Source organism: Vipera ursinii (genome assembly GCF_947247035.1).
Source record: "Vipera ursinii genome assembly, chromosome: 1".
NCBI lineage: Eukaryota > Metazoa > Chordata > Lepidosauria > Squamata > Viperidae > Vipera > Vipera ursinii.
The window spans coordinates 149,316,630-149,340,956 of NC_139512.1; the positions used below are offsets into that span (position 1 = coordinate 149,316,630).

General features: G+C 41.1%; 1 protein-coding gene across 3 annotated transcripts in view; it reads left to right on the plus strand.

The window, feature by feature from the left end:
- TANC1 (tetratricopeptide repeat, ankyrin repeat and coiled-coil containing 1) overlaps positions 1 to 24,327 on the plus strand; it is a 184,876-nt gene that overhangs the window by 136,866 nt on the left and 23,683 nt on the right. For all 3 annotated transcript variants that reach the window (XM_083350432.1, XM_083350434.1, XM_083350433.1), the window contains 7 exons: positions 4,979 to 5,210; positions 8,952 to 9,118; positions 10,607 to 11,214; positions 14,587 to 14,695; positions 17,632 to 17,754; positions 21,378 to 21,614; positions 23,886 to 24,071. In XM_083350432.1, coding sequence (XP_083206558.1) covers positions 4,979 to 5,210; positions 8,952 to 9,118; positions 10,607 to 11,214; positions 14,587 to 14,695; positions 17,632 to 17,754; positions 21,378 to 21,614; positions 23,886 to 24,071 — 1,662 coding nt within the window. The remainder of the gene's footprint in view (positions 1 to 4,978; positions 5,211 to 8,951; positions 9,119 to 10,606; positions 11,215 to 14,586; positions 14,696 to 17,631; positions 17,755 to 21,377; positions 21,615 to 23,885; positions 24,072 to 24,327) is intronic.

A 24,327-nucleotide genomic window follows, 5' to 3' on the forward strand; every position in this document is an offset into this window, starting at 1 on the left:
GGGTTGTGAAAATAGGAAAGCCTTGCAAAGGATTGGAAATAAAAGAGGATTTGCTTTGGTGTTGAAGTATTTACTTAAAGCAATATTATGTAACTGTTATCCTAATGCTGTCAAGCTCAGTGCCACGCTATGTTTAGAATTCAACAGAAAGCACACACATTAATGTAATTTTAATTTCATTAAAGCTATAGTTTTATACACCCCTACTTGGGTTTACACTCTGTGGAATTCGGCTGTATTTCTGAATCATGGAGTACAATTGCTGAAATTAAATTGAATGTCCCTACTGTCAATTCACTAACTCAATGTGCCTAAATTGTGGAGGCTCGAAAAGGAGGTTCATGACAATTATTTAATTCTTTGATACCACACTTTCAAATAAAGATAGAGTTGATCATCAGCAACCAATAGCATTCTGCTAAAAAGCAAAGACTGAACATTGACATCTTAGGTATCAGCGAACTAAAATGGACAGGAATGGGTGAATTTAATTCAGATGACCATCAGGTATACTACTGTGGGCAAGAATCCTTCAGAAGAAATGGAGTAGCCTTCATAGTCAATAAAAGAGTAGGAAAAGCAATACTGGGATACAATCCTCAAAATGACAGAATGATCTCAGTTCGAATCCAAGGGAAACCATTCAATATCACAGTAGTCCAAGTCTATGCCCCAACCACCAGTGCTGAAGAGGATGAAATTGACCAGTTCTATGAAGCACTACAGCACCTTATAGAACTAACACCAAAAAATGATGTTCTTATCATCATGGGGGATTGGAATGCTAAAGTAGGAAGCCAAAAGATAACTGGAATAACAGGCAAGTTTGGCCTTGGAGTGCAAAATGAAGCAGGGCACAGGCTGATAGAATTCTGTCAAGAGAATACGATGGTCATAGCAAACACTCTTTTCCAACAACCCAAGAGACGGCTCTACACATGGACATCACCAGACGGTCAACACAGAAATCAGATTGACTATATGCTCTGCAGCCAAAGATGGAGAAGCTCTATACAGTCAGTAAAAACAAGACCAGGAGCTGACTGTGGCTCAGACCATGAGCTTCTCCTTGCAAAGTTTAGGCTTAAACTGAAGAAAGTAGGGAAAAGCACTAGGCCAGTCAGGTATGAATTAAATCATATCCCTGTTGAATATACAGTAGAGGTGACAAATAGATTTAAGGAATTAGATCTGATAGACAGAGTGCCTGAAGAACTATGGACAGAGGTTCGTGACATTGTACAACAGGTAGCAACCAAAACCATCCCAAAGAAAAAGAAATGCAAGAAAGCAAAATGGCTGTCTGAGGAAGCTTTGCAAATAGCTGAGGAAAGGAGGGAAGCGAAAGGCAAGGGAGAAAAAGAAAGATACACCCAATTGAATGCAGAATTCCAGAGAATAGCTAGAAGAGATAAGAATGCCTTCTTAAATGAACAGTGCAAAGAAATAGAAGAAAACAATAGAATAGGGAGGACCAGAGATCTTTTCAAGAAAATTGGAGAAATGAAGGGAACGTTTAATGCAAAAATGGGCATGATAAAGGACCAAAATGGCAGGGACCTAACAGAGGCAGAAGAGATTAAGAAGAGGTGGCAAAATTACACAGAAGAACTATACAAGAATGAGCTTAACGTCCCTGATAATCACAATGAGGTGGTCACTGACCTCGAGCCAGACATCCTAGAATGTGAAGTGAAGTGGGCCTTAGAAAAGCTGAGCAACAACAAAGCTAGTGGAGGTGACAGTATTCCAGCTGAGCTATTCAAAATCTTAAAAGACAATGCAGTAAAAGTGCTACACTCAATTTGCCAGCAAATTTGGAAAACTCAACAGTGGCCACAGGATTGGAAAAGATCAGTTTACATTCCAATTCCTAAGAAAGGCAGTGCCAAAGAATGTTCAAACTATCGCACCATTGCACTCATTTCTCATGCTAGTAAAGTCATGCTTAAAATCCTACAAGCTAGACTTCAGCAGTATGTGGATCGAGAACTACCAGAAGTGCAGGCAGGATTTCGAAGAGGCAGAGGAACTAGAGATCAAATTGCCAACATACGCTGGATCATGGAGAAAGCTAGGGAGTTCCAGAAAAAGATCTACTTCTGCTTCATTGACTATGCTAAAGCCTTTGATTGTGTGGATCATAACAAACTGTGGCAAGTTCTTAAAGAGATGGGAGTACCAGACCATCTTATTGGTCTCTTGAGAAACCTATATGCGGGTCAAGAAGCAACAGTGAGAACTGGACACGGAACCACTGATTGGTTCAAAATTGGGAAAGGAGTCCGGCAAGGCTGTATACTGTCGCCCTGCCTATTTAACTTATATGCAGAGCACATCATGAGAAAGGCAGGGCTAGATGAATCAAAAGTTGGAATTAAGATTGCCGGAAGAAATATCAACAACCTAAGATACGCAGATGATACCACTCTAATGGCAGAAAGTGAAGAAGAACTAAAGAGCCTCTTGTTGCAGGTGAAGAAGGAGAGTGCAAAAGTTGGGTTGAAACTTAACATTAAGAAAACCAAGATCATGGCATCTGGCCCTCTCAATTCCTGGCAAATAGATGGGGAAGAAATGGAGGTAGTGACAGATTTTATTTTCCTGGGCTCCAAGATCACTGCAGATGGGGACTGTAGCCAAGAAATTAAAAGACGCTTGCTCCTGGGGAGGAAAGCCATGGCAAATCTAGACAGCACACTAAAAAGCAGAGACATCACCCTGTCAACAAAAGTGCGTATAGTCAAGGCTATGGTCTTTCCAGTTGCAATGTATGGCAGTGAAAGTTGGACCATAAGAAAGGCTGAGCGCCAAAGAATTGAGGCCTTTGAACTGTGGTGCTGGAGAAGACTCCTGCGAGTCCCTTGGACTGCAAGGCGATCAAACCGGTCAGTCCTAGAGGAGATCAATCCTGACTGCTCTTTAGAAGGCCAGATCCTGAAGCTAAAACTCAAGTACTTTGGCCACCTAATGAGAAGGAAGGACTCCCTGGAGAAGAGCCTAATGCTGGGGAAGATCGAGGGCAATAGAAGAAGGGGACGACAGAGAATGAGGTGGCTGGATGGAGTCACTGAAGCAGTAGGCGTGAGCTTAAATGGACTCCAGAAGATGGTAGAGGACAGGAAGGCCTGGAGGAATGTTGTCCATAGGGTCGCGATGGGTCGGACACGACTTCGCAGCTAACAACAACAAAAAGCAAACAAATGAACAAAAAGACAGACTGTACTCTGGATTGGGGTTGCCACTCTAGTGAATACATGAACTTAAAACGTTCTGGTTTTATTTATGTATTGGTAGGAACTCCCCAGTGGGGTTAATGAGGTGCTGTGTTTATTTCCTATTGCTTTAACTATTTATTCTGGCTTTGGGTACAGAGTAAATTCTTTCAGTGTGCAGCACAGGATCTCTGATGCTGACCAAGATTATAGGATGGAAGGTAGAAGCTTTTAAACATTTACTCCTGCTGAAGAATTGATCCTAATTAGTGGTGTGGAGCTTTGTTTGCAATTTGCATTGCCAAAAAAGTTCTTTGGCTTCCTTAAATGAAGTGAATGGATGAGAAATTAGCTGCATGTAATCCCAGTCCTGTTTAGATGATGTAATAGGGGACAAAATGTGTATGTATTCTTGAATAAGACAATATTCTGTGAAATGGATGAAACTGATGAGTTTCTCTTGAAAACTAAGTACAGACCATCAAATGAATTACATCTCATGACTTTCAAAGGACTTTTAAGACTTTCTGTAAAATAACAAGCATAAATTAAGAACTCCATCCTAACTGTTTCTTGAATATTCTTTAAACCTCTTACATCAATATGTGCTATATTATGTAATACAGAAGATTTTTTGTTTTGGAAAAATAAAAATAATGTTTTATAGAGATATTTATAGGTGAGTTTATACAGTTAAGAAAAAAAAGCCATACTGTGATTCTACTGTTGCAAAAAGTAAAAATAAATCGCTCAACTGTTGCATAGATGTACAATGCTGGGGCCCAGATATTTTTAGCTAATGATGTACCCTGTTTCCCCGAAAATAAGCCCTACCCCCAAAATAAGCCCTACTCACTCCATCACACCTGGTTGCACAAAGGTGGGTGAGGTGCACAGGTAAAAATCAAGCTAGGATGGGGATGGGGGGAAACTGCCCCACGCACCCCACACCCACTTACCTTAGGACACTTGCAGCTAGGCTTCCCACACCTTGACATCAACCTCGCCTCACTGGCCCACTTCTTCTGTGGCCACTCCACCAGAGCTTGTGTGCATCACCCCCGGCCTCCGGAAGGCCTCTGACGATGAAACAGAAGCCAAGGGCACCGCATGCATCAATCCAGAGCTTGTTTCTCGGCTGCAGATGCCTTTCTGGAAGGCAAAATGGAAGCTGGGACAACGTGCGCGAGCAGTGGCAAGCGGCTGCAGAAGAAGTGGGCCGGCGAGGTGAGGCAGGTGTCAGGGTGTGGGAGGCCTGGCTGCGGCGCTCCTAAGGTAAATGGGTAAGATATCCCCCAAATATAAGACCTGGTGCCTCTTTTGGAGGCAAAAATAATATAAGACCGGGTCTTATTTTGGGGAAAACATGGGTAAAAATATATGCATGCATACTGAAGAAAAAGATTTGCTAGTTTTAAAGATAGTATGTTAAACTAGAGCAGTGGCTCCCAACCTTTTCTATATCCCCCACCCCTAGAACGCTTCTGATATATTCTCGCACCCCTTACAAAAGTTCAAAATAACGGTAACGAATTATGCATATACACTATAATTTTGAAGACCCAAGTTTTCGTACCCCCTGGAATATTATCTCGCATCCCCTGGTTGGGAACCCCTGAACTAGAGCACTGAGATCTGCATATACAGTTTGAATATTCTTCTGAGTTTTATATCTCAAATGGTTTAAGGAAATGGGATGGGATTCTTCTTTTCATTATTTTGTGTGGTTATCATAAATTCTAAACAGCCTTTCTTTTATAAAGGTTGTTGCCTATCACTACTGCCAAGCTGACAACACTTACACATGCCTTGTCCCAGAATTTGTGCATAGTATCGCAGCTCTACTTTGCCGGTCACCTCAGTTAACAGCATACAGAGAACTCTTGATAAAGGAACCACACCTACAAAGTATGCTTAGCCTTAGGTCCTGTGTTCAAGATCCTGTGGCAGCATTCAGAAGAGGCGTGTTGGAACCACTAGTGAATCTTAGGAGAGGTAAGTGGGAAACAAACATGTAGCCAATAGGGAAAAGTATATAAAGTATTTCATAGTAGTGGACTGGGGAACAGTGGAGAATTTTCCTTTCTTTGAAAGAGGACAACAAATACTATACAGAATGAAACAGAATGGAGATGATGTAAAAAAAAGGTAAAGTTTTCCCTGTCCAGTTGTGTCTGACTCTAGGGCGTGGTGCTCACCTCTGTTTCTTGGCCAAGGGGTCATGTGGCCAGCATAGCTATACGCCAAAGGCACACCAAACACTGTTATCTTCCTTTAAGTACTGTTATTATTAATTAAACATGTATGCTGTTGGACTCTGGGCAGCTCACAACAATCAAAGATATTACAATAAATAATAAATTATTAAAAGACAGCAAGCGTGATGAAGTGAGGGACCTCACTTTTCCTTGCTCGTTCCTTCCCTTCCTGTTCTGTCCTAGCCTATGTGAGTCCTTGTTACTTCACAAAGACAACCCCTCTTTTAACAGTAAACTGGAAAAATAAACCCTTTTTATTTGAGTTACAGACCTGATAATTGTCCCAGAAAAAGCAACAGAACACTTTTCCAACTGAGACCTTGTCCAAAAACAAAACGGAGCACGAGTCAAACAGGAAATAACTCACTGGCAAAATAAACAGACCCGTGATCTCTTGACACTGAAGTTCTTTGCAAACGTTTGCCTCCAGCAACCAGCCCTGCCCACACATTCCTTTTTCCTTTTTTTTGTTACGTAGTCCCCAAGGCGTGGATTCTAACTGCTTTCTCCTTCTCCCCTGGAGTCGTCCCATTGCCTCCCTCTGACCTACTCTTGTCTGCGTTTACGAGCGTATCTGAGGTCTTCCAGCTGTGCTTCCTCCAAGTCTAACTCAGCCTCCCAGCACAGCTGGCTCTCAGCTTGATCACAAGTGGAGGAGCCAGGTTCTTCCTCACTTTGTAAGTCCTGTAGCTCATCAAAGCCTTCCTCCGACTCTACTGGCTCCCCAGGCTCCTCCTCCTCCTCTGATTCCCTGGACTCAGCTGCTGGGATCACAGGCTGGCCTGGAATCACAACATTTCCCTTCCCTTCACAGCTCTTCTAAACACTGGGCATCTGGCTCTTAGGAACCCCATTCCAGAAAGCAGGTGCTGCAAGAGAAAAGGCATACACTTCCAAGGTTCTAGAGATGGCATTATTATGTATATGTCATATAGGGCTTTATAAGTAAAAATTAGCACCTTGACTTGAACCTGGAAGTAAATTGGTAACCAATGCAGCTCATGAAACAGAGGTGTTACATGGGCACATCGTGGCAAGCTGCTCAGTAACTAAGGTGACTAAGGCATGAATGACTGTCTGAAGCACACACACCCCCGATCTAGGAAGGAGGGCAATTAATGTGGCAGATGGTGTTGTGCAAAGGCCGTCTTGCCACAGATGATACCTTCTATTCAGGCAGGAGCTGTGAATGCAGGGAGCTCCCCAGGTTGTGTATATATTTATTAGATATGAGAGAGACAGTTGATATATTCATCTTAAATTAATAATGAACATTAGCATCAAAAGTTTTATATATTTATTGGTATGCTTCCAAACACTCTGATCTATACAATAATGGGAAACATGAATTATTCATGAGAGGCGGCTGTGCGTCCATTTGCAAAATGGAACCTCAGCAGTGGGTGCCGTGCAGATGTTTGTCCCACAATCTAGAAATGCTTTGTAACCATTATACTTTTAGCAATGTTGCCACACTAGATAAAACGAGCTACAATTGTTATCCGTTCATTCAATGTTCTCGATCGTTCCTGAGATTCTAAAATGACTGTATAATACAGTATTTATTTTATTTTATTGCTCTATAATAATCCATTGTGTAATACACAATAATCCATTGTGTAAATTTAAAATGGGATGTTTGGGTTCCTTCAAGAAGGTATGAAGTACTCAGTGCTGTGTTGCTTTTTTATTCTCATTGACCATTTGTGTTAGTCTTATTTTATGTTAATATTGGTATCTTTTTTAGTTACATCCTTCTATACAAAGAAGTGCTATAGGTTGTAATTAATGAGTGTGTGCTTAAAATGTGTATTTAATACAGGTAGTCCTCGAGTTAGAGTGTAATGGAGCCTGCCCATTCCACTCGTAACTCAAAAACTCATAGAGTGAATATCGTACCTCAAATGAGTTTACTCCCTTGCTCATTAAAACGCACGCGGCACGTTAAGCAAACAGGAGTATCTCAGGGTGGGGAAGGCCATGGAGGACACAGTGATGGAACAGGCCCCCAAGGCCTCCCCGACCCACTAAGATACCACATGCTTCCCTCTTCCTTCCTGCTGCACCGGACTCACCTGGAAAAGAACCGTCTCCTCTCTGCTGCGGTTCCTGCTGCCGCCTGGATCTGAAGTCGGGGGACGCTACCGCGCCCCCTGCCGCCCAATCTGGGCTCCAGAGGCCTTTTCCAGGCTGCTGCAGCCTGGATCTGAAGCTGGCAAATGCTTCCACAGTCCCCCCATAGCCTGATCGGGTCTGGAAAATGCCTCTGGAGCCCACATCCGGAGGAACGAGGAAGTGTCCCCCAGCTTAGGTTCCGTTCTCTGTGGCAGAGAACAGAGGCCTAAAGTACCATGAGATCACGCGAGATCAGTAGCGTGAGATCTAGCCCCACTGATCTCGCATGATTTTGCATTACTTTAGGCCTTCATTCTCTGTAAACGCACCAAAGGCCTAGAGCAGCCAAGAAAGCAGAGGATCTTGATCTTCACAGTATTGAAGAGTATTGAAGTTCTGGTGCCTAGGGAGGGCATAGGCGGAACCAGAGTGAATGTTGCAGAGCCACTGCAGTCACTCGTAAGGGCGAACGACTGCCATGGTGCTGCAATATTCGTAACTTCGGGACTTGCTTGTAAGCAATAGGGGCTGCTCATCACGTAACTTTGAGCATTAAGTGAACACTCGTAACTCGGGGATTACCTGCAATGCTTGCAAAGAGAACAAAAACAAATCTCACCTTGAGAATTTTTGTAATATGTTGATAGATTATACTGCTGCATAAGAAATAGCATAAATATTTGAAATAGCTATAAATATTAGGGCAAGTAGGAGCTACTTTTTCCGGGGATGAAAGCACATTGAAGCATATTGTCCTCTTATAAATAAATATCTTGTATCTGTTGTCAGTTTTTAAATTAGTACTATTGCCAAATGTAACATTTTGCTTGAGTGAACTATTTTAGTATTTCTATTAACATGCAAAGGACTTTTTCTTTTTTAAAAAATATTTTAACTATTCAAAAGTATGAGCCTGTTTCTGAGAAATTGTCAGAGTGGGACATTAGTTTTTCCTTTTAAAATTAAAATACTTTTTTTAAAAAAATAGTTTATTAACCATCTACCTTATTAAGATAGAATAACTTTTGTGGGTAGCTCTTTTAACTTCAGAATAGAAGATTCACTGCAAACATTTGAATAGATTGATCTGATTTACTAGAAAGAAGTCCCCTTTATAGACAGTAAAATAACATTTAGCTATGCCACTTTTTAGTAAAGGAATCTTCACTGTAGGTTTCTTAGAAAATAGTTAAAATGCACTTTTTATATTTAAATTAGTAGGCCTATGTGTGTCAAGAGGAAATAAGCCTTTTAATTAATACTTGTTTTTCTAATACTTGTTTTTCTGATCAGAAATCACATTGCTGCAATATATTAATAAATGTTCTTACTTCTTTTGCTTTTTCACAATCGTGTCCTTCAGAACAGAAAATTTCAGAAGAAGAATGCATCATTTTGGTAGATGGCTTAAATGAAGCTGAATTTCATAAACCTGATTATGGGGATACAGTTTCTTCATTCATCACAAATATTATTTCTAAATTTCCACCATGGCTAAAACTGATCGTGACCGTAAGATCAAACTTTCAGGTAATATTTAAGCATATGGTGGTATAGTTTTTGCTCTGTTAATAACATTGTACTCTCAGAACAGAAAATTGTACTTGGAAGGACTAATCTGAATTCTTCAACAGCTGTTACAGATCACACATACCTAGGAATGGCCGTCATCATAGTTTATACGCTGTGGAGGCTTGTACAAAAGGTCATAATGTGTTTGTTGTGGGTTTGTAATATTTGTATTCAAGCATTTTCATTGTGTAGTTAAATGTTGCTCCACACCAATGCCACTGTGGATCAGTTTGACTCACGATGATGCTTAGTAAAATCTAAAACATGGCAGTTGAGAGTGGTGTAGCATTCTGAAACAGCTGCAGTGACCTGATGTAAGTCCCACACAAGTCCTTTTGTTAGAATTTCTGCTGTTCTTCCCATTTGCTCTTTTGTTATGAAACATCTGTGGTTTCAAAGTTTTGTTTTAAAATTCCTTATCTCCAAAATAAACCGCTTTCAAGATCTAGACTCTAAATCCCTGAAATGAAGAATGCTAGGGATCAGTTTAGAGCAGGATTCACTATCCAATCTTGACCACGGAAGGCTTGACCACTTAATCAGAAAGGCTATCAGAACAGTAATGTCAGAACGTCAAATAATTGTTCCCTATTAACGCATATAGGCCCGACTGCTCTTTAGAAGGCCAGATCCTGAAGCTAAAACTCAAATACTTTGGCCACCTAATGAGAAGGAAGGACTCACTGGAGGTGGCTGGATGGAGTCACTGAAGCAGTAGGCGTGAGCTTAAATGGACTCCAGAAGATGGTAGAGGACAGGAAGGCCTGGAGGAATGTTGTCCATAGGGTCGCGATGGGTCGGACACGACTTCGCAGCTAACAACAACAACAAACGCATATAGGCAGGAAGCTTTTTCACGAGCATAAAATGTCTCATTGTTTTGTATATCTCCTTGTTATTGTAAATTGGGCCTTTAGCTTTAAGAAACTCTTGTTTGGTCACAGGAACAGGGTCAGGGTCAACCACTGTTAAGTTATTAAACTTGACCTGTATCAAAGTTTACCATTTTCGAGTGCAAATAAAATATTTTGAATGCTTTTTTTTATATAAAATCATTGATGCAGACTAGAATAAATGCATTAATTTGTTTCATGTATATAAGAAATCTGATATTGTTTTGTTCCTGATATTAAGTGTTTGAATATTTAATTGTCTATATGAATATAGGAAATGAATAAATGTATTGTTAGACCAGGGGTAGGCAACCTCAGCTCTTTTATGACTCATGGACTTCAACTCCCAGAATTCCTGAGTCAGCTATGCCGAGCTTGCCTACCCCTGTGTTAGACCAAAGAGTGGTTTACTAGTGCTAAACCTTCTTTCTGATTCGCACTCAAACAACTTTCACCAGCTTTAATTTAGCATGCTTTTAAAATCAAATAGCTGTAATAATGAAGTTTGACAAGTGCTGTAAAGTCCTTTTTTCTTCTTCCTTCTCTAATGCAGGAAATAACCGCCTCACATCCTTTCTTCACAATCTCCTTGGATGATTTTTCAGACAACAAAGAAGTGCAGTCTGATTTAAATGCATATATTCAGTACAGGATCAATGCCAGCCAGGATATCGTAAACAATATTTCCCTCAATGGAAAAGTTGATGCCACGACTATTGGGAAAGTGAGCAACCACTTGATCTTGAGGAGCATGGGATCTTATCTCTATTTGAAATTGACATTAGATCTCTTCCAGAAGGGTCACCTGGTGATTAAAAGTGCAAGTTACAAAGTCGTTCCGGTATCTCTTTCTGAGCTTTACTTGCTTCAGTGCAACATGAAATTCATGACAAATTCGGCCTTCGAAAGAGCCCTTCCAGTGCTGAATGTGGCTTTAGCATCCCTTCACCCAATGACAGATGACCAGATCTTCCAAGCAATTAATGCTGGCCAGATACAGGGTGAACAGGAGTGGGAAGAGTTCTCGCAGAGGATGGAGGCTCTTTCAGGCTTTCTGATAAAAAGGCGTGACAAGACACGGATGTTCTGCCATCCTTCCTTCAGAGAATGGCTTGTTTGGAGAGCAGATGGTGAAAGCACCGACTTTTTGTGTGAACCAAGGTAAAATATAGTAGATATTAATAACTGTTGATAATTCTTATATTACAGTCTGTAAGAGAGAAAATGACATTAGCCACATGAATAAAGCTTTATTAGCCATAATATTTTACACTTTAGGTTGGTTGAAGGATACATGAAATTGAAAAATAAAAACTCAGAAGTGTCCTACAATCATTAAGGATGAATTATTAGATTCTTCACCTTAAACCTTAGTAACAGGAAGGATGATGTTCTCATCTGTCGTAATGCTAGTTAGTCTGACTGCGCAGCATTGAAAATCCTTTACCAAAATCCTTTCAGACAAGACTTTTATCAGTCTTTGCAGAGATTAAAGACACTTCGATAGACAGAATTTTTATTTTATTTTATTCATTTCCAAACATGTATATAGCTGCCCATCATCTAGAATAATATGGTAGGGGGGAACCCATTGGAGGAATTTATTAACTTTTTGAATTGATAAGTATTTTTCCACCCCATTTGTTCTTTCTGAATCCCATAAATAAATTTGGGTACAGTCTGTAATGGAATTATTAATGTCTACATTGACATTCATACCATTTGGGGAAAAAAGTTCAGCTCTCTGAGATTTATGGGCCCATGCTGCTTGGTGCTCTAAATTTAGAAGCAGTTCAAAATTTAATGAAGGAGAATGAATGAGCATGTTGGCTCCTGGAGAAATGTACTGATGAAGTACATTTTGCTAAGCAGATGTATCATTTGCTTGCTAGTCCCAGCGCTGCTGCAGCCCTAACAATTCTCTTTCCTAGCTCCGAGCATTTAGTGCTCAGCTTGGCTATCCTTTGAGGCTTTCTTAACTACACAAATGTAACACTGGCAAGGCTCTAGCAGGTCTTTGGATGAGTTTTCATGCCACAAAAATTACATTAAGGTATGGCTGAAACCCAGGCGTACTTTAAAAATAGTGTGATGTGACTTTGGGGGAGATTATTGTTCAAAATAAAAATAGTGAAAGTTCAGTTACATGTGTGAAAACCTTTAAATACCACTAAAGTAATTTTCTTTCAGTTCAGAAGAATGAAGCCTTTATCACAATAACCTTGTGAAAGGCAGATTGTGCTAGTGAAGAGTGGGCAACTTGCAGCCCCAAGTCTGTGGTCAACCCAGAGTTATCTTTTTGTGGCCCAGGAAACCTCTCTGATGATTCCCCAAACCTGAAGATATGATTTCCTCCTATTTTGAGGAACAAAATATAAGTTTTGCCCCATTTTACGACTTTTCTTGCCACGGTTGTTACGTGAATCATTGTTAAGTTAGTAACATGGTTGTTGTAAGTGGACCTGGCTTCCCCATTGACTTTGCTTGTCAGAAGGTCGCAAACGTTGATCAAATGACCCCAGGACACTTGACCCTCGTAAATATGAACCAGTTGCCAAGCATCTGAAAATTTTATTACTTGACCATGGGGATGCTGCAACGATTGTAAGTGTGAAAAACATTTATAAGTCACTTTTTTCACTGCTGTTGTAACTTTGAACAGTCAGTAAATGAACTGTTGTAAGTCGAGGGCTACCTGTATACAGTATGTGAGGTGGCCTTGCCCATTTTGCGGCCTTCGCCCATCTCAGAAAATGCTCAGAGTATCCATTGTCACCAAAGCATGGCTTTCCCTTATTATTGTAATGAGTATAATTACTCAGGATTGCTCCTGGGGAGGAAAGCCATGGCAAATCTAGACAGCACACTAAAAAGCAGAGACATCACCCTGCCAACAAAAGTGCGTATAGTCAAGGCTATGGTCTTCCCAGTTGCAATGTATGGCTGTGAAAGTTGGACCATAAGAAAGGCTGAGTGCCAAAGAATTGAGGCCTTTGAACTCTGGTGCTGGAGAAGACTCCTGTGAGTCCCTTGGACTGCAAGGCGATCAAACCAGTCAGTCCTAGAGGAGATCAACCCTGACTGCTCTTTAGAAGGCCAGATCCTGAAGTTGAAACTCAAATACTTTGGCCACCTAATGAGAAGGAAGGGCTCACTGGAGAAGAGCCTAATGCTGGGAAACGTTGAGGGCAAGAGAAGAAGGGGACGACAGAGAATGAGGGGGCTGGATGGAGTCACTGAAGCAGTAGGCGTGAGCTTAAATGGACTCCAGAAGATGGTACAGGACAGGAAGGCCTAGAGGAACGTTGTCCATAGGGTCGCGATAGGTTGGACACGACTTCGCAACTAACAACAACATAATTACTCAGAGTTGTTCTGAACTGCAAATGGGCGGCATATAGATTCAGTAAATACATTTTAAATAAAATTAAACAAAACTATTCTGTATTATTTGATAATTCTTATTTATTATGAAGTATTGTTTTTATGTAGGCAGCATATATTTTGATTGATCTTGAAAACTAATCTGGTTAATCTTTCACTGGGAGAAAATTCTGAGCCTAGACTGAGAAGTTTGGGGGGGAAATGCTTTCTGTATTATTTGAAGAATATAATATGGAGGTCACTTAAGAGTTGAGCTCAGATAAGTGATTTTCTTTTTGTTTCTTTTATATCTCTTACATGCATAAAATATTGATCCATTGAAATGCATTGGAAGTCATCTTTTTTTGAAGATCTAATGATGACTGACATTAACATAGTTACATTGTTATAGTTTTATTATGAGCAGGTAAAAAACAAAATATTTGTATATCTGCTTACTGTTTGAATATTGCTCAGATAAATGACTGTGCAGTTTGTACAACTTAGTAATCATGCATATTTGTACTGGTATTATAAATGCAATATATTTTCTTCATTAGAAAGAACTAGTTTACTTTCAGAACGATGTACAAATAATCCTTAACTTACGACTGGTTGTTCAATGACCATTAGAAGTTATGACAGACTAAAAACCTATGACCGATTCTCAAAGTTACAACTGCCACCCCACCCCACAGCCACATGGTTGCATTTTGGGCCCTGGGCAGTTGGCTTGAATTTATGACTGCTTGCAAGATTCCATGGTCGTGCAATCACGTTTTCCATAATAATTTTCACTGTTTTCCAGCAAAAAAGCCTATTGGATAAGCTGAATGAGGACTTACAACCATGTGATTTGCTTATTGACTGCAGTCTCTCACTTAATGACCTCTATAAAAAATGATCATAACATCGACTCTGTTCACATGGTGACTCGATTTACAACCGCAACAACTTACACAACCAAAGTTCTAGGTTGAACTGTGGTCACAAATCAAGGACTATCTCTACTACTAGTAGTTTTCTTTACTTCCCAAGTTTATTATGCCTTTATATTTAAACTTTAGGCAGAGGAAAGAGAGAAGGAAGATCTGTCGATGGAGATATTCTGAGGGGACTTATTAGGAAGCTGTTTAAATTTGTCTCCGTCCTTTTTGTTGTTGCCTTTAGGAATGGGCATGCTCTTCTTGCCTTCCTCTTTTCACGTCAGGAAGGAAAACTTAACCGTCAGCAGACAATGGAACTGGGGCATCACATTCTTAAAGCTCACATTTTTAAGGTAAGAGATACATTTTATTCTGCCATTTAATCTTCCTTTCGTCTTACTCTTTCTTAGGTATTTCTGTCACAGTGCCTTACAGCATTCTTGGTGCTTAGAAAGAACTGTGCAGGCAGCTGTGACTTCATATTGTTGTGAATGATAGGAGTTGTTCTTTATTAGTGTGTGTGTGTGTGTGTGTGTGTGTGTGTGTGTAGAAAGGGAAACAAATACAGAAACAAGAGCCCTTACTTGAACATTCAGATAGAGAAGGCTTGGTTTAAGATACAGATTTTCAAGTGCAACTTTAAGATATAACATTAGGTGCTCTGAGAATTTCAGTGATTTCTGCATTCGAGAATGGAGGCAAAAGAGAGAAAAACCTTTAAATACCACTAAAAAGAAGACTGCCAGCAGAAGGCAGTTCCTTGTTTTTCTGGGTACATGCATTAAGTCCTCTCCCAGTGATCTCAGACATAGGATCAGCTTATAACAACAAAGATAATCACTTGGCTATCCTGATCTTGGGTTGTTCAGAGCTTTGAACCTATCCCAGCATATAATTGGCAGCCAGGGCAGTTTCTTCAACAGAGGTGTAAAATTGACCCAGACAGACACCCCTGAATAACCTGCATTCTAACCAAGCTCCCCTTTTGAAACCAACTTGAAGGGTAGTTCTATCAAAAATGCATTAAAATAATCTAATACATCTGAATGCATCATTGCCTGAATATTAATAGTTAGACCGTTCCTGTCCAGGAAAAGCATAGTTGGAATGCCCACTGAAGTTAGCAGTAGGGTCTCCTGGTTATTCATAGACCTCCCATATTCTTAATCGCTCTAGGAATGCTTCCAAATCATATGTCTGTTCTTCTGAGAGAATGTAAACCAGGGGTATCAAACTGCCGGCCCGCGGCCTGGACGCATCACGTGGAAGACGCGCCCACCCCATTACCGGGACTCTAAACCCATTGAATGTGGCAGCATCCCAGTTCCAATATTTAGGAACTATCCATCCACAAAGTGTCTATCTTATCACGATTCAGTCTTAGTTTATTGGCCTTCATCCATCCATCCAGTAGAGATGCTGGTTACAAATCTAGTAACATCTCTAGCCTTTACTAACTCCTATTGATGACACTCAGCTCCAGGGCTTTATCTTGATACTAAATGCCAGTAGGATCAAAATCATGCCCATAACTGTCAATGGCCAGAGCTGTAGTCCTCAAATACTACTTTCTGAATCCATCTCTCTAAACTGGGATCAGAAACCCCCACCCCCACCCCGTAACTATAGTATTCATAGCTGTAATTTTCTCAAGACAAATATAGGATATCGTAATTGGCAGCATCAAAATGTCCCAAAATTGTACTTCCTCTACTGTCTCCTGTATGGTTATCTGACAGGATGAGAGTATAGGTAGTCCTCGACTTATGACCACAATTGAGCCCCAAGTTTATGTTGCTAAGCGAAACATTTGTTAAGTGAGTTTTGCCCCATTTTAGGATCTTTCTTGCCACAGTTAAGTGAATCATTGCAATTGTTAAGTTAGTAACATTGTTGCTAAATGAATCTGGTTTCTCCATTGACTTTTCTTGTCAGAAGGTCGCAAAAGGGGATCACATGACCCCAAGACAGTGCAACTGTCATAAGTATGAGTCAGTTGACAAGCATCTGAATTTGGATCACGTGACCACAGGGATGCTTCAGCAGTCATAAGTGTGAAAAATGGTCACTTTTTTCAGCGCCCTTGTTACTATGGCCACTAAATGAACTGTTATAAGTCGAGGACTACCTGTAGTTATACTGTATGGTTTTTCGTTGTTTTCGTTGTTTTTAATGCTTGTATCGTTTGTATGGTTGCTTTATTTTTTGGATTTTATTTTTTTTAGTTTTTGTTAATATTTTAATTGTAAGCTGACCGGAACCATAATATATGAGAGAGATGGCTATATACATTGATTAGACAAATTGAATAGTTAGATAGACAGAAAGACAGATTATTATTTTTTTCCAAAGCCAGACTGGAATTGAAGTTGAAAAAGGTTGAGATAATTGGGGGAAAGGCTATTGCTACACCTATAGCATTCTCTCAACCACTTGTCCTAGAAAGCTGCATCTGTATCTATGCAAACATGCTAGTTACATGTCTGTCTCCCTTCTGGGCAAGTAAAAGTACATAGAGCAGTGATGGCGAAACTTTTGGAGACCGAGTGCCCAAACTGCAACCCAAAACCCACTTACGTATCGTCAGGTGCCGGGTGGGTGTGGCCCATTGGGTGGGTGTGGCCCATTGGGTGGGTGTGACCCATTGGTTGGGCATGGTAACGGCAAACTGGGTGGGACTAAAAAGTTCAATCAATCAATTCCAACTTTGCGAGATCTTTTTTTTCCCCGCCAGAAGTTGAAATTGATTGATTGATTGAACCTTTTTTTTGCACACAGCGACGGAGGCCTAAAGCGAAAAGGTTTTATAAAACCCAGCTGAAGGCCTAGGACTGGGGCGACAGCGCACGTGCCCACAGAGAAGGCTCTGCGTGCCACCTGTGGCACCTGTGCCATAGGTTCGCCACCACTCCATCATATTTTAGTTTTCTTCATATTACAGATCAGAAAAAAAGAGAAGGAAACACTTTTATTTCCTTCAGGCAGAGAGAAAGCTCTGCTGCTTGTTGCTATATCTGTGCTGTGGCACCAGGAACCCTCATCAGGCAGCAGGGACAGATCCTAAGGCCTTTAGGATGCAGAGTGGCTACATGTGCTTTAAAAGATTATGCATCTTGAGTATATTTTTATGCCTGACAAGCCATGGTGATAACCACCCTGAACTGTGAGAATTTAGTCCATGAGGGCTTTTTTTAAAAAAAAAATGTCAAGGAGCGTTCAAGGCTTCTTTCTGGAATTTCTCCTCCTGCAATTCTGCTGTTTCAGTTTTTATTATCATCATGTCTTGCAGGGGCTCAGTAGAAAAATGGGCATTTCTTCCAGTCATCTTCAGGCCCTGTGGATTGGCTATAGCACTGATAGTTTGTCAGCAGCACTTGCGTCTTTGAGAAATCTCTACACACCAAATGTTAAGGTAAGAAAATAATTTCTTATTTATTTATAAAGTTTATTCGCTGCTCCTCTTACCATAGGGTAACTCTGGGCAGTTTAGAGGTATATATACCATGTTTCCCCAAAAGTAAGGCCTACTTCAAAAATAAGCTCTAGCTTGATTTTTGAGGTTGGACCTAATATAAGCCCTACCCCAAAAATAAGCCCTAGTTTTGCGGCCAGGCACACCTAAAAATCAAGCTGGGGTGGGGTTGCGGAGCTGCTCCACTCACCCCGCACCCACTTATCTTGCAGCCAGGCCTCTCCTCGCCAGCCCACCTCTTCTGCGACATACCCAGGCCTGCATTTCACAGTCACAGGCCTTTCCAGAAGGCCACTGCAGCCGAGAACCGAGCTATGGATTCAATGCATAGCTCAGTTCTCGGCTGCAGTGGCCTTCCGGAAAGGCCTTTGACTGCAAAATGCTGGCCGAAACTCCATTCTCAGCTGCAGAATGAAGCTGCTCCTTTAGTTGCAGAAGAAGTGAGGTGGCTGGGCGGGCTGTTGGTGCCGGAGGTGAGTGGAACACACACACACACACACACACACACAAACAAAAATAAGACCTGATGCCTTTTTTGGAGGCAAAAATAACATAAAAATAAGACTGGGTCTTATTTTGGGGAAAATGCAGTAAGTTAAAGTATAAATATAAACTTTTAAAATATAAAAAGTTAAAAACAAACATTAGATACCAAAGATACATGGGGATGGAAGCAGACTGGTAACCAATGCAGCTCGCGGAACAATGTTGTTATTGGGGCCATTCTTGGGGGTCCCAAAACTACCTGCGCTGCCACACTTTGCACCAGCTGTAGCTTCTGAATTCTCTTTTAGGAAAGCCCCATGTAGAGCGTGTTACAGTAGTCCAGCCATGAGATGACTAGGGACTGAATGACCCGGCGCAGGGAATCCTGGTCCAGGAAAGGCTGCACCTGGCACACAACACAACGTTGTACAAAGGCTCTCCTAGCCACGAGTGCCACCTGTTCCTCGAACAGGACTCGCGAGCCCAGGAGAACGTCCAAGTTGTGGACCGGGTCTTTCTGGGGCAGTGCGTGTGAGGTCAGAAAAAGCAACCAATTATATGAAAGAAGGCATGTGGCACTACAAAAATATAAACAGATTCGGAAGAGATATTTGGCTATCTGCATTTGCAGAATTAATTGGGGAAAAAATCCCCATCTCAGGAGAAAAACTTCAGTGGAAGAAAGCTGGATGAAGTTATTGCTTCTACAAATATTAAGGCAAGACAAGTTAAGGTGGCCAAATTCTGTAGCATGTATATTAGTTAAGCAGCTCTCAGAATGAATTTTAATGCAAGGGTGGATAGAATTCTAGCTTCTGCATTAAGAATGAGTGTGCGTTACTTGAATAAACCGATCCTTCATTTACATCAAAAAGTCATCCACACTGGAATAGCTGAAGTTGGTCCTAACTGACTGGGATTCCATAGCATGTAATCATACTTTAAATTAACCAAATCAAATGTCCTCATTGGTGTTGTTTGGCCTGATACACTACCATTTGAGGACTAGAAGTGTGTGTGTGCGTGTATATGTCGTCTTTATAATTTTAAGGATTATAACAGTGTAATTGTTTAATAGTGATCCATAGAATTCAGTGCATTTGTAATAAGGAACCGTAACCTGTAGGATTCTAAGTTTATGGTAATAATGGCAGCAGTTATACTGAGTAAATTGCCAGTGAATTGCCATAATGTTAATTAGCTTACTCCACAGCAATGTTCAAGTGGAAAATCATACTGAGTCAATTAAATTAAAGTCTGTGACTGTAGCAGTCCCAGATAAATATTACATTAAGATATTACACCTAAAACAGATTGGGAGACCATCGCTCTCTGGTTTTGTTATAAAGAAAATACTATAATATGTCCTTTTTTTCTTCCATTCAATCATGTCTGATTCTTGGAGACTGCATGGACAGGTCCCTGCAGGTTTTTTTGGTAAGGTTTTTCAGAAATGGTTTGCCACCTTCCTAGGGTTGAGACAGTGACTAGCCCAAGGTCACCCAGGTGGCCTTGTGCCCAAGGCAGGACTAGAACTCCCATTCTCCTGGTTTCTAACCTGATGCCTTAACGGTTACACCAAATTGGCTGTCTTCAATATGAAAAGATTGTGTTAAACCTTACGCTGTGTAGGCACAAAGAAACATCGATTGGTTGCTATAGATCGGGGGTGTCAAACTGCCGGCCTGCGGGCCAGATGTGTCATGGCGAAACCATGCCCACCCCATTGCCGGCAATGGAGAAAAAGTCGCGATGCGTTGCGACATCTCACGTGACGTTGCGAGTTTGACACCCCTGCTATAGATTATAAAGTGACATCTAGAGTAGGGGTCCCCAACCCACTGTCCGTGGACTGGCACCAGTCCGCAACATGCCAGAAGCTGAGCCGCACAAACAAGCGAAGCCCCGTCCACATGATGCAGGCAGTACATGCACCCTCCGGTCCATGGAAAAATCTGTCCACGGAACCGGTCCCTGGTTTCCAAAAGGTTGGGGGCCACTGATTTATAAAGCAGATACTGCACTTGTAAAGTGAATAATTTAAGGCACAGCAGCCTGTAGATATCCAAACGAATATATGCCGTTGTGTAAACATCTTACACAACCATTCTTATTCCTTTTGCTCATGCAAAATACTGCCGCTTGATTTTGCATAATTCTTCCTTGTCCCTCCTAGGAGTTTTTTGGGGGAAAGCATAGGAAGAGAAAAGTATGCAGAATGTTTTCTTCTTTAAAAACCAGAAGGAGCAACTAATATATTTTATTCCTCACAACAAGGACATCTGTCAGAATCCATTTATATCACATTTCATAATTGTATAGGCTAACAACGTGCTATTACTGGGGATTCTGCCATCTCTCCGAGGGGGGGGGGGAGAGGATGGTTACTAAAGCGATTTTCAAACAACAGGGGATGTTTTAACGGGGGAAGGGAGGGGGACAGACAGGTCTGGTTTGTATCTTCATTTACAACTGAAAAGGAAAGCAATAACCATAAAACCAAGGAGAGTTCCCTTTCCCATGGAAGGACCTGACACCTAGCAACTGACGACAGCCTGACCAAATGGATGAGGGGAGGGGCTGGAATGGGAATGGTTTATATAGGATTGAAATGTAACTTTTCTCAGATTCCGTCTTGTATTCCCACAATCGATTCCTTCCTAGTAAACATTTTCCTTTTGGACTAAACTTGCATCCAAGAGTTCTTATTTCCTAAGATGTGGATTGAGGTGGGTCCTGACAACATCCTTGCCTTTCTTTTAAGTTACTGATTTTTATAAAATATAAAGGACAATAGTGAAATTTCTGTCTGTATCTTTAGCGTATTGAAATTTCTTACAGTTTTGATTGGTTTGGGCTGTCATTTTTCTGTACACTTTAATTGTTGTATATGTTTCCATATTTATTTAATCTCAGACTATAAATTAATAAAGTATAAATATGTATTTTATTAATGGACGGAACGAATGATCCTCAGGTGGCCTGAATCATTTTCATGCTTTAACATTCAGAATCAAATGAATTCCAAAAATAATAATATCAAAATGAGACAGTGATTTATCTATTTTTAAACCTAGGTGAGTCGTCTGCTGATTCTGGGTGGTGCAAATGTAAATTATAGGACAGAAGTCCTCAACAATGCCCCAATATTGTGCGTGCAATCTCATCTTGGGCATGAAGAAATGGTCCTCCTCCTGCTAGAATTTGGGGCTTTGATTGATGGAGCATCTGAAAATGGGATGACTTCACTTTGCTGTGCAGCAGCTGCAGGCCATATGCACATAGTTTCACTTCTTATCAAAAGAGGAGCAAAGGTAAATTTCATAAGAGACTTTGCGTGTTTGGAGTTGTAGCAATAGCAGTGGCACTTATATTCTGCCCCATAGTGCTTTAGTTGTAGCAGTGTTGCTGATAAACAGAGCATGCTCCATCAGGCTATGCTTTCTGTCAATCAAATGCGAAAATTATGTATAAAACTGTAACCATGGGGGCTGATGTCCTGCTCAGGTTTGTGCAAAATTGCTTGGAAAAAAATTTAAGTTAAAAGCCATATTATGCAACTGCATATGGCCCTAGGTTTCTTAATGTATCTTAGACTTGGTGATAAGTATTTTTATTATTTCGGAAATATGTATCAAGAAATGGTTAAAACAGTAATATAAGTAATTAAATAATTAAATGGAAGCATTAGCAGAATCTCTGAGTAAGAATAGATGCTCTGCAAGAAAAAGAAAAAAAATGAAAGGGGAAAGAGATCAAATTGAAACATGTGCTGTCAGAGCTGTAAGATTATTAGAAGAAGTGTGTGCCTTCCAGAGATTTGAGAGGTAAAATATTGACGTGTACAGGTAGTCCACGAGTTACAAGTGAAATGGAGCCTGCACGTTCCACTCGTAACTCAAAAACTCATGGGAGAATCTCGTACCTTGAACGAGAAAACTCCGTTAAGACGCACGCAGCTTGTTAAGTGCACATGAGGTATCTCAGGGTGGGGAAGGCCATGAGGGGCCTAGTGATGGAACAGGCCCCCAAAGCCTCCCAGACCCACTAAGATACCTCATGCTTCTCCCTCCCTTCCTGCCGTGCCGAACTCACCTTGCAAAATCTCTCCTCTCTGCAGCAGTATTTTTCCCTTTGAGGGAGAGGAGTCGGTTTAGAAATGCTTTTCGCACCGACAATGGAAGCTCCCCACGATGCCTCCCTCTTCAATTGAAGGCTTCGTTCCTGCCCTCAAACCAAGGCCGGTGCACACGAGCAAGCAGCGCACCCTGGCTGTGCACCTCCTGCACCTGGCCAACTCCAATTCTATGCTCTGTACCATAGGCATACAAACGGAGCAAATGCTCTCCCCCCCCAGAATAGAAGCTTCCATGGGCCATGATCTCTTCTGCAGAGAATTTGTGTTTGAACTTGCGTGATATTACGGCACCCAGGAACTTCCATTGTTGGTGTGAAAAGCATTCCCAGGCCGACTCTGCTCTCTCTCAGAGGGAAAGAATTCACACCAGAAAGGAGACAGATTTTGCAGGATAAGTGAGTCTGGCGCAGCAGGAAGGGAGGGAAAAGCAGTTTTGGGAAGTGGAAGAATAGCGTTAATGTTGCAGAGCCTCTGTGGTCGTTCTTAAGGGCGAACGACTGCCGTGGTGCTGCAGTATTTGTAATTTTGGGATTTGCTTATGAACACTAGGGGGCGGTGATCGTGTAACTTCGAATGAACGTTAAGTGAATGCTCGTAATTCAGGGATTACCTATGCTTATGCATGCTACAAAAGTGGCCTCTATGGAGAGCAAGAAGGGTCATGCTTATAAGAACAGCATAGCTACACAAGTTCCATCTCTTTTCTATGTGTTTTGACATTGCAAACATGCCCCAAAGTTTATAGCATGAACTCAGTGCTATTTTTATGGGTTCTTGAGCTTGCCATAGCTTTGATCTCATACCTCCATTTCTACAGGGTTCTTTTGAGTAAGGAGGAATGATTACTAATTAACAGGTTGCCTCTCCCTCCAAATAAGTGTGATAGAGCTGTTACTGTTTTTTCTTCTACTTTCTCTAAGCTTCCTAAAGCATCGACGTATAGTCCAGAAGTTATATCACCTCTTTATTATTATTGCTTTGATCTACCATGTTGTTACTATGAAAGAAACATTGGCTAGTAAATAATTCTTGATACTCTGCAATGTCTGATGACTGATAGGTTGCCAAGAAATCCTGTGAGAGGATTTTTGTCATTTGCATGTACCTTGGCCAGTCTTTTATGGCTGAAAAGCAACTAGAGACCACTACAGTGATTTATAACTAATTCAGTTGCTACAGCGAAATCACTTGGGAAAGAGAAAAATCATTTTGTTTGAAACATATTATCAGGCCTTCTAATAACTCTTTAAAAATGGCCTTCCTCACGGTAAAATTAGAGGGAGCAGAGACTCCGTTTTTCTTGTAATATGTGAGAGGCCAAAAATCACCTCCCTAAAGGCCTCAGGGATGCTCCCCCCAGTGGGATGTACTCTTAACTGGATTATTAGCTTTATTGTTATTTTGATTATTATTTTGCTTGATACATCTTCTTCTCCCTTTAAAATAGATCGATCACTTGGACAAAAAGGGACAGTGCGCTTTGGTTCATAGTGCTCTAAGAGGTCACTCCGATATTCTTGAATATATGCTCGGCATAGATTGGCAGACTTCGCCTCACCAGCAGAGCTGTCTGTCAAAGAAGCAGGCCCTTCAGCAGGCTCTGACTGCCTCTTCAAGCATGGGACATGGCCAGGTAACTTGTCTCCTCTCGTTTTTCCACACAGCCTGTTCTCATTCCTTCAGGGTAGACCAGATTAGGGAAGTCATGGAGGCCACCTTTATTATAAAGCTATTGCTACAGAATCTTGCGTCTGAATACATGTCCCCCCCCCTTTTTCTTCATGAGAACTGTGGAGCTTCTTGTTTGCAATGCCTTCTCAGGCTACAGTTCTGGCCTGGACTCAGATTTCTTTTATCTATTATTTTGGTTAAAGCTCTTCTTCCTGTTC